Below are 12,998 nucleotides of genomic sequence, written 5' to 3'. Positions count from 1 at the left end.
TGGTCCCCAACATCACCAGTGGTAAGAAACTATGAGAGTTATTCAACATAGCTGGAGGCACCAAGCTCTTTAGACACTAGAAGAATCATAATGCAGTGGTAGGTGGATTATGCACATAGGAGGTTCCAGATTCACAGGTAGGACTACTTTTCCGGAATCTCCCTCATTAGGAGATGTACAAATTACTCTGATATTGTGACTTTGAACATTTCTATTTGGGGGAGGGGGAGGAGGTGAGCGTTTGTTTTAAGCAGGACAGAAAGATGCATGGGAAACACAAATTACCCTTTAAGAATTGCTTTCAAGAAACCGAGTTGGGGAAAAGGCCTCTGCCAAAATACTCTGATTACCCTCTTGGATATGGAATGTGCAAGACAATTCTTCCAAGTACTTTTCACAATTCTTCTACCTTTCTCAGTTAAATTATCAAGGTGATGTAAGGTCTTCACTAATTATCATAAATCATCCCATCACCCTACGAAACTAGGACTACCTGCACTTCATCTCTGCAATATCTAAAGTTACTGTAAGTATTATGGGTGCCAGCATGATGCAAGGTATCTCAATGGGATGCTTTAGCTATCGCTTGTAGAATCCTTGCTCAAACCCACGGTAGTGACCCAATCAATGTCATGAAGCACCCATCTCTAGCTTCTGAACTTACCACTCCAGCCCCTTGGCTTAGAACAGCATTGATAAAAGACATAATGGCTGTCTTGAGGCTCACTTCATCCCGGTATCGTCCCGTACTTCTATCCAAATCATTTATTAATGTCTGCAAATTAGAAGGGTTTTGATCAATTTTGTTCATAGGATACACAGTGGCACAAAACACCAGGAGAGGAAAAAGCTTCAATGAAATTAGTCTCATTTTAATTATTTTCATATTAAACACTAAAAAGTATATTTTCTTCCCTCCTACTCTTTCTTACTCTCTCATACACATATCCATCCACCCAACAAATGAGCTGCAGGTAACTTCATATGGCTATGTAAAACCATACTGCTTCTAAGCAAATGGCCCTGCTTATCAATAAAATACAGTATCATTTGGTATCAGTTAGATTCAGGGCATAGAACTTTGATGTTGATCACTGTCAGGGATAATGCCTAAAGAGACTTAATGGCAAAAAAAGAAGTAAAGTTTAATTGTGGTTATGTAATTTAGATTTGTCTCCTATTGCTTTTGTGTACAGGAAAGCTATTTCTGGAGGGAAGATTAATTTTATACATAAGGTTCTTGGGGCTGTAAGTTAGACCTACACCACTCCTGGATGGCTAAGTCCTCCCAGGAGATGACATGTGGTTGGGTCCATTGGTGGTGAATTGATTCTTGAGAGAGGGGTGGCCCTGCCAATGCTTAAGGAGAGAGTGGACCACCCCTCCTTAAAAGGCCATCACTGGACCCAAACATGCTGGACAATTTTTGTCACCCAGGCATGGGGTCTGCAGGTTGGGTGAGCCTGTCACTGTATTTTTTTTCTTGACAGGACCATGGTTATGTTTGAGATTAATTGCCCTTGGATGTGATTGTGCCATTATTGTGGGACATAAGAAAGTGTTTGCGCTGTGGGATATTTAAGAAAAAATGTCATGATTCCATTTAAGGAGTAATTTGATGCTCCATACCTGAAAGCGAGTCCGTTCGCTGGCGTATTTTTGGTAGTGCACCATGGCCTCTAGTACCTTTTTGTGACCCCCAGGAACCAGGCACACAGCGCCCATGATTTCCAGCACCGCCACCTTGGTCTTAATGTTTTCAGTGCTCAGACTCTGAGCAATTACATTAATACTCTCTGAGTGGGCCAGGACATGGGCTCTCCCGAGAGAGTTGTTCATCAGGGCTTTGATGCACCCAATGAGAGAGGTATGGATTCGAGATTCCGCAGTCTCATAGTCCATGCTCTTCAGGAAGTTCAGAATGCATGACAAGCCATCCAGGTCAATGAATCGGGTTACAAACCTATCAGGAAAGAATTAAAGGACACAAAAGAGGAAGATCACTTGTTTAAAGTTGAAATTTAGTTTAACTTCAGAGGATTCCTAAGCACAGATTAAAATAAATCTCTCAGCGTAAGATTTCATCATCCCCTAAATAGAATGATATTCTGTTACCTTAACCCTGGGGATATTGTCAGAAAAAGAAACAAACTGGCTTCAAGACAGGCTTGACATGTTTTGAGTTCAGAAACAGAAAAATCTTTGAATATTTCACACTTCCCAAGGCTGAGTATTCAAAGGCTAAACAGCTTGATCCCTGCTAAGAGGTGCAGAAGATATGTATAAGAGAGATGATTATTCACTAGAAATTCACTATGAACCTTCACTATCTGTCTTTGGATAGGATTTGAACCCCCATTCTTTAAAACAACATTTAATGCTATATAAAGAAATATTTTAAACTTTAATAGTACTTTCTAAATTCAAGGCACCCCTATCACTGGCAGTGCAGCATTCACTAGCAAAGCAGTGTGGTTCCCAAAATGTTTTATTGGACTATTGTACGCCACCCAGAGTCACTTTTTGTGAGATGGGCGGCCATATAAATTTGATTAATAAATAAATAAAAATAAATAAGTAATGCAGAATAAAGAAAATGACACCATTGAAATGTGATTGACTGCAACTTCCCTAATCCTGGGATGAGGGAACTTTTATTGGGAAGATGGGACTTGTGATTCTGAACATCTAGGTGGTAAGAAGGCATTAAATTAACAAATCTCAGCAAATTAGAGCTAATTTGGTATTACCATGAGGAGATTATTTTAAGAATCCTTATGCTAAAGAACAAAAGAAAAGGCAAAGAATTTAGTAATCTAGCAACAACAGCAACCAAATTGCTCAACTGTTGTACACCACCCAGAGTCACTTCCTGTGAGATGGGCGGCCAAATAAATTAAACAAACAAACAAACAAACCAAAAAGTAACTTGCCTCATAGGTTTGGTCCTTAGTGCTGTCTTCAAGCTCTCTATGGTTTTGTTTCGTTCCTCTTCATCTTCTTTTTCCAAAGCGATCAATGATTTTCTCTGCACAAGTTGAGAAAGTTAGTAGCAACCACCTGTTAATCATAGTTTATTTACCTCAGTGTTGTCCAAACTTGGCCACTTTAAGATGAGTGGACTTCAATACTCAATATTCAAATTCAATAGGATTTACCTACTGTATTTTCCACAAATAAACTGAGCTCAAAGTGTTTGGCAGTCAGTTGACTTGTCCAATAGCAAAATGGCCATGATACATAAGTAACCCACACTCACACAGGCACCCACTTACCACTACAGTACAGCACTCAGCTCACCCAGAAAGCCCTCTTCACAATTTCCCTACCAGCAGCTCCCTCATTAAGGTTTATGAACTTGGACTATGTGGGGAGAAACAGCTGGTACCAGACAAAAGCACGGAGTATTTCTCCACCAAAATACTCAGAATGAGTTCAAGCACTTTAATACTTTGCCCTTTCTTTTCCTGTTTCTGTTTTTCCTTTCCGTATCCCATTTATCTGAAAGATAAGATAAATTAAAAATGGTCCTTCCAACCTTCAGAAAGGCCATCAGGACCCGGCTCCTTCTGCAGGGCTTTGCATCAGGATAAGCAGAGTCCCCAGCGGCATGAGCGATATGATATTTAGGTCTGATCATCATGTTATCATTGATTTTGAATGGTAGGTGTTCTCTTCAGAGCGACTGCTTTTTTTCTCCCAAAAAAAGTTCCAAAAGAAAAGTTCCACTGGGGTGACTCAGTGATTTTCTTCATCCACTGAGCAATATTGTCCTCTACAAGAGTTGTGGGTCTGGCTTTGTCCAGATGAATAACAAGCCCACCTATCCAGTTTATTCTGCCTGCTCCAGTACTGTAGCCAACTGGATTTAGTTTCAAAATGCCAGCAAGAGATAAGTTTCAACCATCTGAGGATAATAAGATTTAAAACATACACACGCTTTATTCTTATTTCTACTAAAGCTGTTTTTGAGTTGGTGATGCAGTTGGACAACTGTCATTGAGACATTAAAGGAGGAAGCTGTCCTGCTGAAGTGCTTAACCAGTGATGTCCAAACTTGGCCACTTTAAGATGAGTGGACTTCAACTCCCAGAATTCCCCAGTCAGCATGGCTGGCTGGGGAATTCTGGGAGTTGAAGTCCACTCATCTTAAAGTGGCCAAGTTTGGACAATGCTGGCTTAACCAATGATGTCATTCTTTCATGCCAGCAATTTACTGGTAAGATTCAACAGAGTAAGATTTTCTTTAACTACAACTGAAGTGTGTTATATGCAACACCGAATATTTACAAGGCATTTATTGTTCCAACTGAGTATCACTCATATCTAAGAAACCTAAATTTTCAATTATGTCCAAAATGCTTGACTTTACCACGGGGGAAGAATACACACACACACACAGGCACACACATCTTCTCAACATAACCAAAATATGAAGTTCACAACTGCCAGCTAGACCCAATCTTTCACTGCTAAAGCATTTGCATACCAGTATAGCAGCAAGTTTTTAAATTTCTTCTTCTTTAATGAAAATGTATTTGTTCAATTAAAATATATCTAGTCAGACCTGTTTAAAAAACTCAAGTAAGTGCACTTCTTGGACAAGCTGCAATGTAAAAGAGTATAAACAATATATTTTTGAATACATTTTAATGAATATATATATAGTTTTATTTATTCATTGAGAGCCAGTATTGCATAGTAGGTAAGGTGCTGGAGGGACCCAGGTTCTAGTCCTCATAGGCATGGAAGCCATCTAGATGACTTTAGGCCACTCACTCCCTCTTAGCTCTAGCCTGGGAAGTTGAGAAACATCTGTCTGTCAACCCAAGCTGGACACATGTGGTAGATTCAATCCATAGTCTTCAGTGAAACAATTCTCTTTCCAACCTACTATTCTGCTAATCATTACTAAACCTCATACTCCCACCAAGTATAACAAAATGGCTCTGTATATAGTCACAACTTCAAGGATTCTTTGGACTTCATGTTGGAAATTATGTATACTTCCTTCCACAGAAGATTGACAAATTACATTGTGGATGTATGCACTGATGTCAAAAATAACCTCATATTTGAGAAGCAAATCTGATACAGAATTCAATTCAACATGGAAATCATTATTGGATTATAATTCCACATATGGGCTTGTACTGCCTCCAGAAAGAAGCCCTCTACAACTCTCTGTAAACATTCCTTTTCAGGTGCTCACTTCTGTTGCATGACTAAGTAACATTCAACAGTCTGTAAGTAAGCTCCCTTAAAGTTAATCTGGGTCTCTTCTCATTAATCAAGGGACTTTTACTGAACTCCTTAGAAAAGTCGGCAGAAACAAATACTCCCCACCCCCCATTTGCAAACACAAGTGGCACTTTGGCTCTATTGCTGCTTAGACAGCTGGAGGGAGAGCCTATCTTGAACTTTTCAATACAACCTTCACCTTTTTTGTGTTTAATCACCCTTGGCTTCTATGATAATTATCACAAGCTGAAGCTAATGCCCCCTGCACCACTCTTAGCACAGGAAAGCCCTTATATGTGTAGACTGATTTTTTCAACAGCACAGTACATGACAGAAGATTTGTGAATAGATCAAAGGGATACTTTACAGAAAATGCAGCAAAATTGTTGCAGGAGAGCTGGTGTACACAAGTCAATGAATGGCCTTAATGACTGCACACCAGTGATTCAACAAAAGCACAGTGTGGGCATTTTTGCTTTTAAAAAAATTTAATGTTCATTTTTAAAATAAACACATTTCTAGCCCCTCTGAATAGCTGCTCAATCTTGAAAACATGCCTATTACGGCAGCTGAAGATCAAAAGGCAACTGTAGGCAATGCTTCAATGCCCTGCATAGTTTATGATCCTTTCCCAAAAAGGATATAAATAAATAATATCAGTAATAAATATTGTAAAATAATGTATAATATATATAAGTTCTTTCAAATTAAGGTTAAAAAATTCTTTCACGGCACAGAGCTGTGCTGTTCGTTCTTAGAAATTATCTTCTGTCTTATCTAAAAAGGAAAGATCTTCTAAGAATTCCACTTACAGCAGCCATGGAGTTAAGCTGATCAATGTAGAACTCAGGCCAACTTGTGGCACCTTTGTTTTCTTCTTGGTCCTGAAATAAGCAAGTGAAAGAATAATGTTAGAAAATTTGTTTGTTATTTATATACAATAACTACAAAATACAAAGTACCTTACTCCAAACTGCTAAATGTTACTCCATAGACTGATTAACTGGAATAACTGGAAAGTATGACGTACCATAATTTTATAGTGATGTTAAACAAATGAAAGGAAATAGTTTCTTTTACTCTTCTTGAATTTGGCAGATTTTAGATGAATACAGCTCATGGTCCCCAATTAGAATAAAAACACACAATGATGGATTTCTTTTACATTTTTTACACAATACAGGTTTAACCGTCAGTGCATTAAATATGATAAAAATGTAAATTTCAATATTAAATACATTAATTGCAAAAATGTTATATTTGCTTTCTAAACCAAATTATGGCTACTGGTTTGCTACGCAACTGGTCAGAAGATTGTTTTATTTATTTGTTTATATACTTATATACTGCTTTTCAATTATGCAATTCAAAAGTAGTTTACACTCAGAGGGGAAAAGAAAAAAAACAAATGGTTATGGCATACTATATATTCAAGTTTGATAGTTATTTGCAATGTTATTCAAGAAAGAAAAAAACACAAAAAGCAAGGTATCAGAAACAGAGACTGTCCAGAAACACCATGTGTTTAGAACTGCGAACACACAGTTATATTGCCCTGCCATCAATATGCGAACCCGCATTTGCATTCCAGACTCATAAGAGATCTAAATCACATTCTTGGTCATCCTACACTATAAATAATTACTGTTCTAGATAATAAATTGTCTGCAGAGATGCCCCATAAGATGTTCTGATTTTCCATAGGTCAAAGAAACTTGTAGATCAGCCTTCCCAATCTAGTACCCTCTGAAAGTCTTTAGCAGCATGGGTGAGTTCCAAGACATCTGAAGTTTGCTAGATTGGGGGTCTCTGATCTATGCCCTGGTCATCTGAATAAAGTCTATAAACGATCAGCTGTCAGACATCCAGAAAACTCTTTTTGTTAAATTCTAGCATATGCTAGACCCATCTTGAACTTAGTTATAGTTCAAAATACCATTTGGGTGCCGATCAAGAGGTGATCATGAAAAGCATTCTCCCAGCTTTTGCATGGATCTGTTAGCTGCTTTTCTGTGGTAATTAATACCAAAATTAACTTAGACATGAAAGAGACCCTATCCCATTTGACTCATGCACAGAAAAATACTTTAATCCTAAGAAATACTTCTCCACCAGGAGAACAAAGAAATTTCATACATTTGAGATGACTACTTTTAAAGATACCTCAAATGGGTCCTGAGATAATTGGCCCTCAGCAACATCCGTAGGACTCTGAGCTCTCAAAATTTTAAAGTCTCTTCCAAGAAGAGCTAGAGGATACTGTTCCACCAACCTAGTGCTAAGCAAAGGATGTATCTGCAATTTTATCCTGGCCTATAATCTCTTGCTATCCTCATGATGCCTCAAATTTAATACTCACAACAACAAAAATCAGGAGAAATAAATAGCCTCCACTGACCCTTTAAAGTTAAAACTTAAACATTTGAATTCTAACATACAAAATTTTGTCTATTCTGGCCTCTTCCCAATTTATATGCTTACCCTGGAACAAAAGTGGGAACCCATGGGCCTGGACACCTGAAGCCCCAAGTATCTTTTTTGTGACCGTCAGGACTTCCTCCCATGAGGGTATTACAGTGATACTTGACAACATGATTTTCTATTGTGTTTTGGCAAAACAAAAGCAAAACACCAAGTAAGATAGAGGCATTAAACTTCAATAGGCTTAATTTGTCTGTTTTAGTTTGTTTTAAAATAAGTGCCAACCCCTCATCTAAAAAGACAAAAGGGATCAAACATTCTGGTCTCCCTGGTGATGTCATTATATTAATACTATATCCTCTACAACCATTCAATGAACTGGTTTTAAAAGATGCAGCCACAAAAAGATACATTCCTGGCTTTCTTGCTACATTTTTGTTCAAAACAGCGAGAATTTTTCCATGTCCCCATTTCTGCCTTCTCTGCAATCACTGCTGGCTTTGTAACTGAGCCTTCTTAGGGGGCTAATCTTTTTCTCCCCAGACACTTTCTCAACCTGATGCTCTGTGTACAGTATGTGCCAGGACTACAATTCCCAGTCAAAGAGCTATAGTTTAAATCCAAATACGGACCTAAATGGGCATGAAGCACATTGCTCAGAATTTGCTAAAGGATTAAATGAGTAAAGCTGTCCTGGTAAATGATAAATTTTACAGTGATCATTTTGCCTCTTTGAGGTAAAAAATGTTTGACTGATTAGGATTAGGAATCTTGTAAAATAATCTTAAATCCCTCCTAAGAACGGGGCTACTAAGAATGGGATGAGATCAACCCACTATACCACATATAGAAGTGCAAATCTTAAAAATAAAAAACCCCAAGGAGGCAGAACAAACAGTGGTGTGGTGCTTAACCAGGGCTATCTATGCTTGCTGTCATAAAACAGTGTCTGTTGGGGAAAAAAAACAGAAAATGAAATAAGATGGAGGACTGAATGGGCAGCTGAGCTCACATACAGCTCACATCATACTGGAAGAGCAAGGGCTGATAGGCATTCTGAATGCTACAGGTGACACCAACTTGTCCACATAGCTTTTATTAACCACAGAGAAGGTGCTCAAAGGTCCCATAGCCCAAAATCTTTACGGGGCCACAGGATGCCTGGGATCAACTGCCTGCAATCATTGAATCCTTCCCAACTAGAAAGCTGCCATCTACTGAATTAGACCAGCTTATTAGTGTTTCATGCCCAAAAGATTCCAGAGACTAAACCTAAGACTTTCTGTATGCGAACAAGTGCTGTTCTCCTTCTTTCCAGGCTGGTACTGTAACACTCTAAAAGCCAAAACATTTCCAGACCAAACACTCAGGGCATTTAACTGCCACAGAGAGAATCATGAAGTAGATATAACAAAAATAATCCATACCCACTCTAGTTCTGAGATGTATCCTGACCCTTCTCTTTAAGGCAGACTCCCCTAAGCCAATTTCCTTCAGAAGCAATACAATTCTGGAGTTACAGTCAAGGCATCTGGGGGGCACCATGCTGGGGAAGTCTGCCTTAAAGAACGTGAACACTTGCTAAAGCAAAGCAATATGTTCTTACAGGCCGTGTCCCTCCTCCACCCATCCAAAAATAAATCTGTCCAATAATTCATGGTGAGAGAAGGAAGCAGGCTGATTTACTTGCAAACATTTGTCTCAATGCTGTAATTTTTATTTTCCAAAGCAACCACAGGGAACTTATGTGTTTATAGCTGCCAATCTCTGTTACATTTCTGGCCTCATTTACTAGCATGCATTAACATTGTTGCTTGCCAAAACTTGGTTTGGCTGACTGAAGTTGTCTGTTATAAGAAAGCGGCTTCCACAACTATCAAGAAACTTAACACCTACTGTTTAAGCCAAGGAATACCATTCATTTGCCATGGAGATCCAGGGAAGGCTGTATGGCCACAAGAAAGCAGAATGCCCAAGGGGACAGGACATTTGGAGAGAGAAATTCCAGAGATACAGCACTGTCAAAGTGGCTCTCCCACTAAAATTGGGGCGACATGTGATAGCTCTTAAGAATCCATTTGGTGAAGGAATTAATTTGTCAACTTTTTTTAAAGAAACCACTGCGTTGGCCTAGAACTCTCCCAATGGCACCAAGGACTGCATAGGCTATGCTGCTAGAATTCAGGGAACTATCATCCCAATACATCTGGAGCCCATCAGGCCGAGAAAAGCTATATTAATATGTTTTCCACTTAGATGAGACCATTGTGCACAGAAAGCAGTTCAAGCAGCAAACCTGTTCTCCTGTACACACTCCACAACAAAATATGAATTGGTTGTGTTCCTGCAGACATTTTGTAACTAGGCTAGGTAACATCAGCAGTACACGGGGGAGTGGAGTTTGCTGCTTGTTTTAGCTGTATCTTTTAAATGGTACGTAGGTGGGATTTATTTCTGTATGTCTGTTGATGGCTGACTTGTCAGAATGTCGCGCTTCCAGGAACGCCCCAGCATTTTTGGATTTGGCTTGAACGAAAGTATTAATTGAATTGAAATTGTGGTTGAACTTGTCTTTGTGTTGAAAAACTAAGGAGTTTTCATTATGTCTTCTAACTGCCCGTTGATGTCTGTGGATGTGTTCTGCCAATCTTCTACCTACATATTGGCTGTTACAGTCCTTACACTGAATGTTGTAAATCTCTCCTATTTTCTTCTTTTTGGGGTTTACTTAAGATGCTTTGGAAGGATTTTGATGGGTTGTGTGTTCTACAGTGATGCCAAAAGGCTGTAGTAGTCTGTTGGTTGCCTCAGAGAAGTTTGGACGTATGGGAGAGTTATCCTTTTCATTGTTGCAACAGATTGCATGGAGGAAAAGAGGAAGAAGACTACCTATGCAACATCTTCCAATGCAACGGATATCCATACAACTTAATTAAAAAGTGCCTACCTACACAAAAATACATATCATTTAAAAGATATAACCAGAAGTCAAGGAAGGAAACAAAACAGCCTGGAGCACACCCTCCCTAGCAATGAACACCCAAATGAGGAAGAAACAGCACCAGATAAACAGGGAAGAAATGATACCCTAATCAAGAAACCATCAGGGAGGAAGCCACATCCTCACCAAGACTAGCAGAGCAAGCTACTATAAATAAACAACTGGCAAACTTCATTCTCCCATGCACTGATGATATTATCTAGCTTGGTAGCAAAATGTCTGCAGGAAAACAACCAAGCTCAGAGAACACCAAGAACCCACCAGTTCATCCATGAGCTACCTGTATTCTGTACAACTGAAAATTGCACCACCCAGAGTCACATGTGTGAGATGGACGGCTATATAAATTTAATAAATAAAATAAAAATAATAAATAAAATATACATTATTTTGCCCAGGCCAATCCAAGGTCTCAGAAAAATACTTTTGCTGAAATCTGCTGGCCAAGAAGTTATTGCAATTCAAGAAAAAACAAAGACTCTTCCCAGGCTTCAGAATGTTTAAGTACTGAGGGAAGATTTCTACCCTGAAGTTTCTGTGTTTGAAAGCCAAATTAATCTAGAGCAGGGGTTTTCAAACTTTTTCAGGCTATGGAACCTATTAGTTCAGAAAAAGCCATTCAAGTGAACTTTTTTTTTTTTTGGTCCCTTAATCTGTCATGGAATCCCATCAAATTATTGCGGAATCCTGGGATTTTAAGGAACACCGTTTGAAAAACCCTGACCTAGATAAATGATTTCGTTCCAAGGCATCCCACAGGTTTAAGCAGAAGCTGACCATGAATTCCTTGATAAGATGAGTGATTGAAAACAAATGGCACAGAGGCTGTTAGGTTTTGGGGATACCACATGGCCTGGTAAAACAGGGTTTCAAACACCTCGAGACCAACTTCTTCTATAGTAAAATGAAGAGATAGTGCAAAGGTAGGCAACATTTTTAAACCGGGCCCAATCTGAAATTCTGAGAGCATTTCACAAAATGGCATGCCTGTCCTCATTTAAAGGCAAAGCAGTGATATTGTTCTATTGCTGCTCTTAGTCCTTCAGGATATTTCCTACAACTTGGGTTTATCTGTGCTCCTTTTCTGTTCAAGTAGACACACTTCAAGCAAAGTCCTGGGCTGTAGATCCCACCTACATTACCGACCATGTACCCAGAGGAATTAATATACATAAGGTTGATGCTAGAAATGGCTGCATTGCTTGTAGTATGCCAGCTTTGTATTTATTTTTTAATGAAAAAAAAATAAAAACATAAAAATCAGATGATGCAGAGAACTTTGTGGGCACACAGGAAGGTATTTGCAGGAACACTGATGTTCTTTCAGACCGTGTTGTCTACACAGAGCATTCGCTCTGAATTTCTGGAAGGAATGGCAAGATAGTCATTCCCCTTAATCTAGGCCTTCAGATTGTGTATGCTATTATTTATATGACCCAAACAACATTATTTGTGAAAAGAGAAAAGGAGTACCTCTATCAAGAGGTACAGAGGACTCAGCATTTCCATAGAACAAATCAAGTCAAATTCTCACTTGAGGAAGAAATGAACAGACTCAAATTATCATATTTTGGATACATTATGCAAAGACCCAACAGTCTTGAGAAATCCACAATGTAGGGAAATGTGGAAGGAAAGAAAAGAAGAGGATGACCAGCAGCAAACTGGATGGACTTGATGACATGTTACTGTAACATGTTCCTGTCATTCCTGGTTTTAAATTTCTATTGTATATCTAATACAGTACATTCAATCTGTGCTATTTAGGTACAGTGAAATTTCATTTCAACTAATCATTGCTGTTTCCCACACAGTGCACTCTAGAATGACTCAGCATCCTTCACAATGTGCCAAAGATCCTCAATGGGGAGGTGATTGATTCAGGACAAGTGCCCTAAATATAGAAAGTCTGAAGAACAGGTGCAGAAGAATAATGAACAATGCAGACAAATTGCATAGGTATCATTACGCATCTATATCATTACCTATCTATTTGTCTGTCTATCATTACCTATCTATCGTTACATATCTATATAACATTAATATAGAAAAACCCAATGCTCTTTACTGGATGAGAATTTCTGCTCATCTAACTGGAGGTGATACCAAGCAGTGCCTGCTGGGACACAAGGCTGACTATGTGTATGAGTCAGAACAAACACTCATCAGTGTAGCAAATACACCATAAATATCAAGAAACCCGGTCAAACTCAGTTCCTTTGCTATGTCAGTATCTCCAAAAGATGTTTGTTCTCCTATCGCATACTTCAAGTACTACTGCCAGCATTTCATAAATATTTAAAACAAATGAAAAACTGAATCCATATGAATGGTA

General features: G+C 38.7%; 1 protein-coding gene across 3 annotated transcripts in view; it reads right to left on the bottom strand.

Annotated features, from left to right (window-relative positions):
* The window catches only part of DAAM1 (dishevelled associated activator of morphogenesis 1), a 165,160-nt gene that overhangs the window by 50,351 nt on the left and 101,811 nt on the right, over positions 1 to 12,998 (bottom strand). For all 3 annotated transcript variants that reach the window (XM_088149709.1, XM_088149711.1, XM_088149710.1), the window contains exons 4-7: positions 6,054 to 6,125; positions 2,934 to 3,028; positions 1,630 to 1,963; positions 665 to 775 (exon numbers count right to left, since the gene is read on the bottom strand). In XM_088149709.1, the coding sequence (XP_088005835.1) occupies positions 665 to 775; positions 1,630 to 1,963; positions 2,934 to 3,028; positions 6,054 to 6,125 (612 nt within the window). The remainder of the gene's footprint in view (positions 1 to 664; positions 776 to 1,629; positions 1,964 to 2,933; positions 3,029 to 6,053; positions 6,126 to 12,998) is intronic.

The sequence above is a fragment of the Python bivittatus genome, unplaced genomic scaffold, assembly GCF_059951505.1.
Source record: "Python bivittatus isolate LINGU-HERP-01145 unplaced genomic scaffold, Pbiv_v1 ctg000580_np1212, whole genome shotgun sequence".
In the NCBI taxonomy this organism is placed as follows: Eukaryota; Metazoa; Chordata; class Lepidosauria; order Squamata; family Pythonidae; genus Python; species Python bivittatus.
This window is presented reverse-complemented; position numbering and strand designations above follow the sequence as displayed.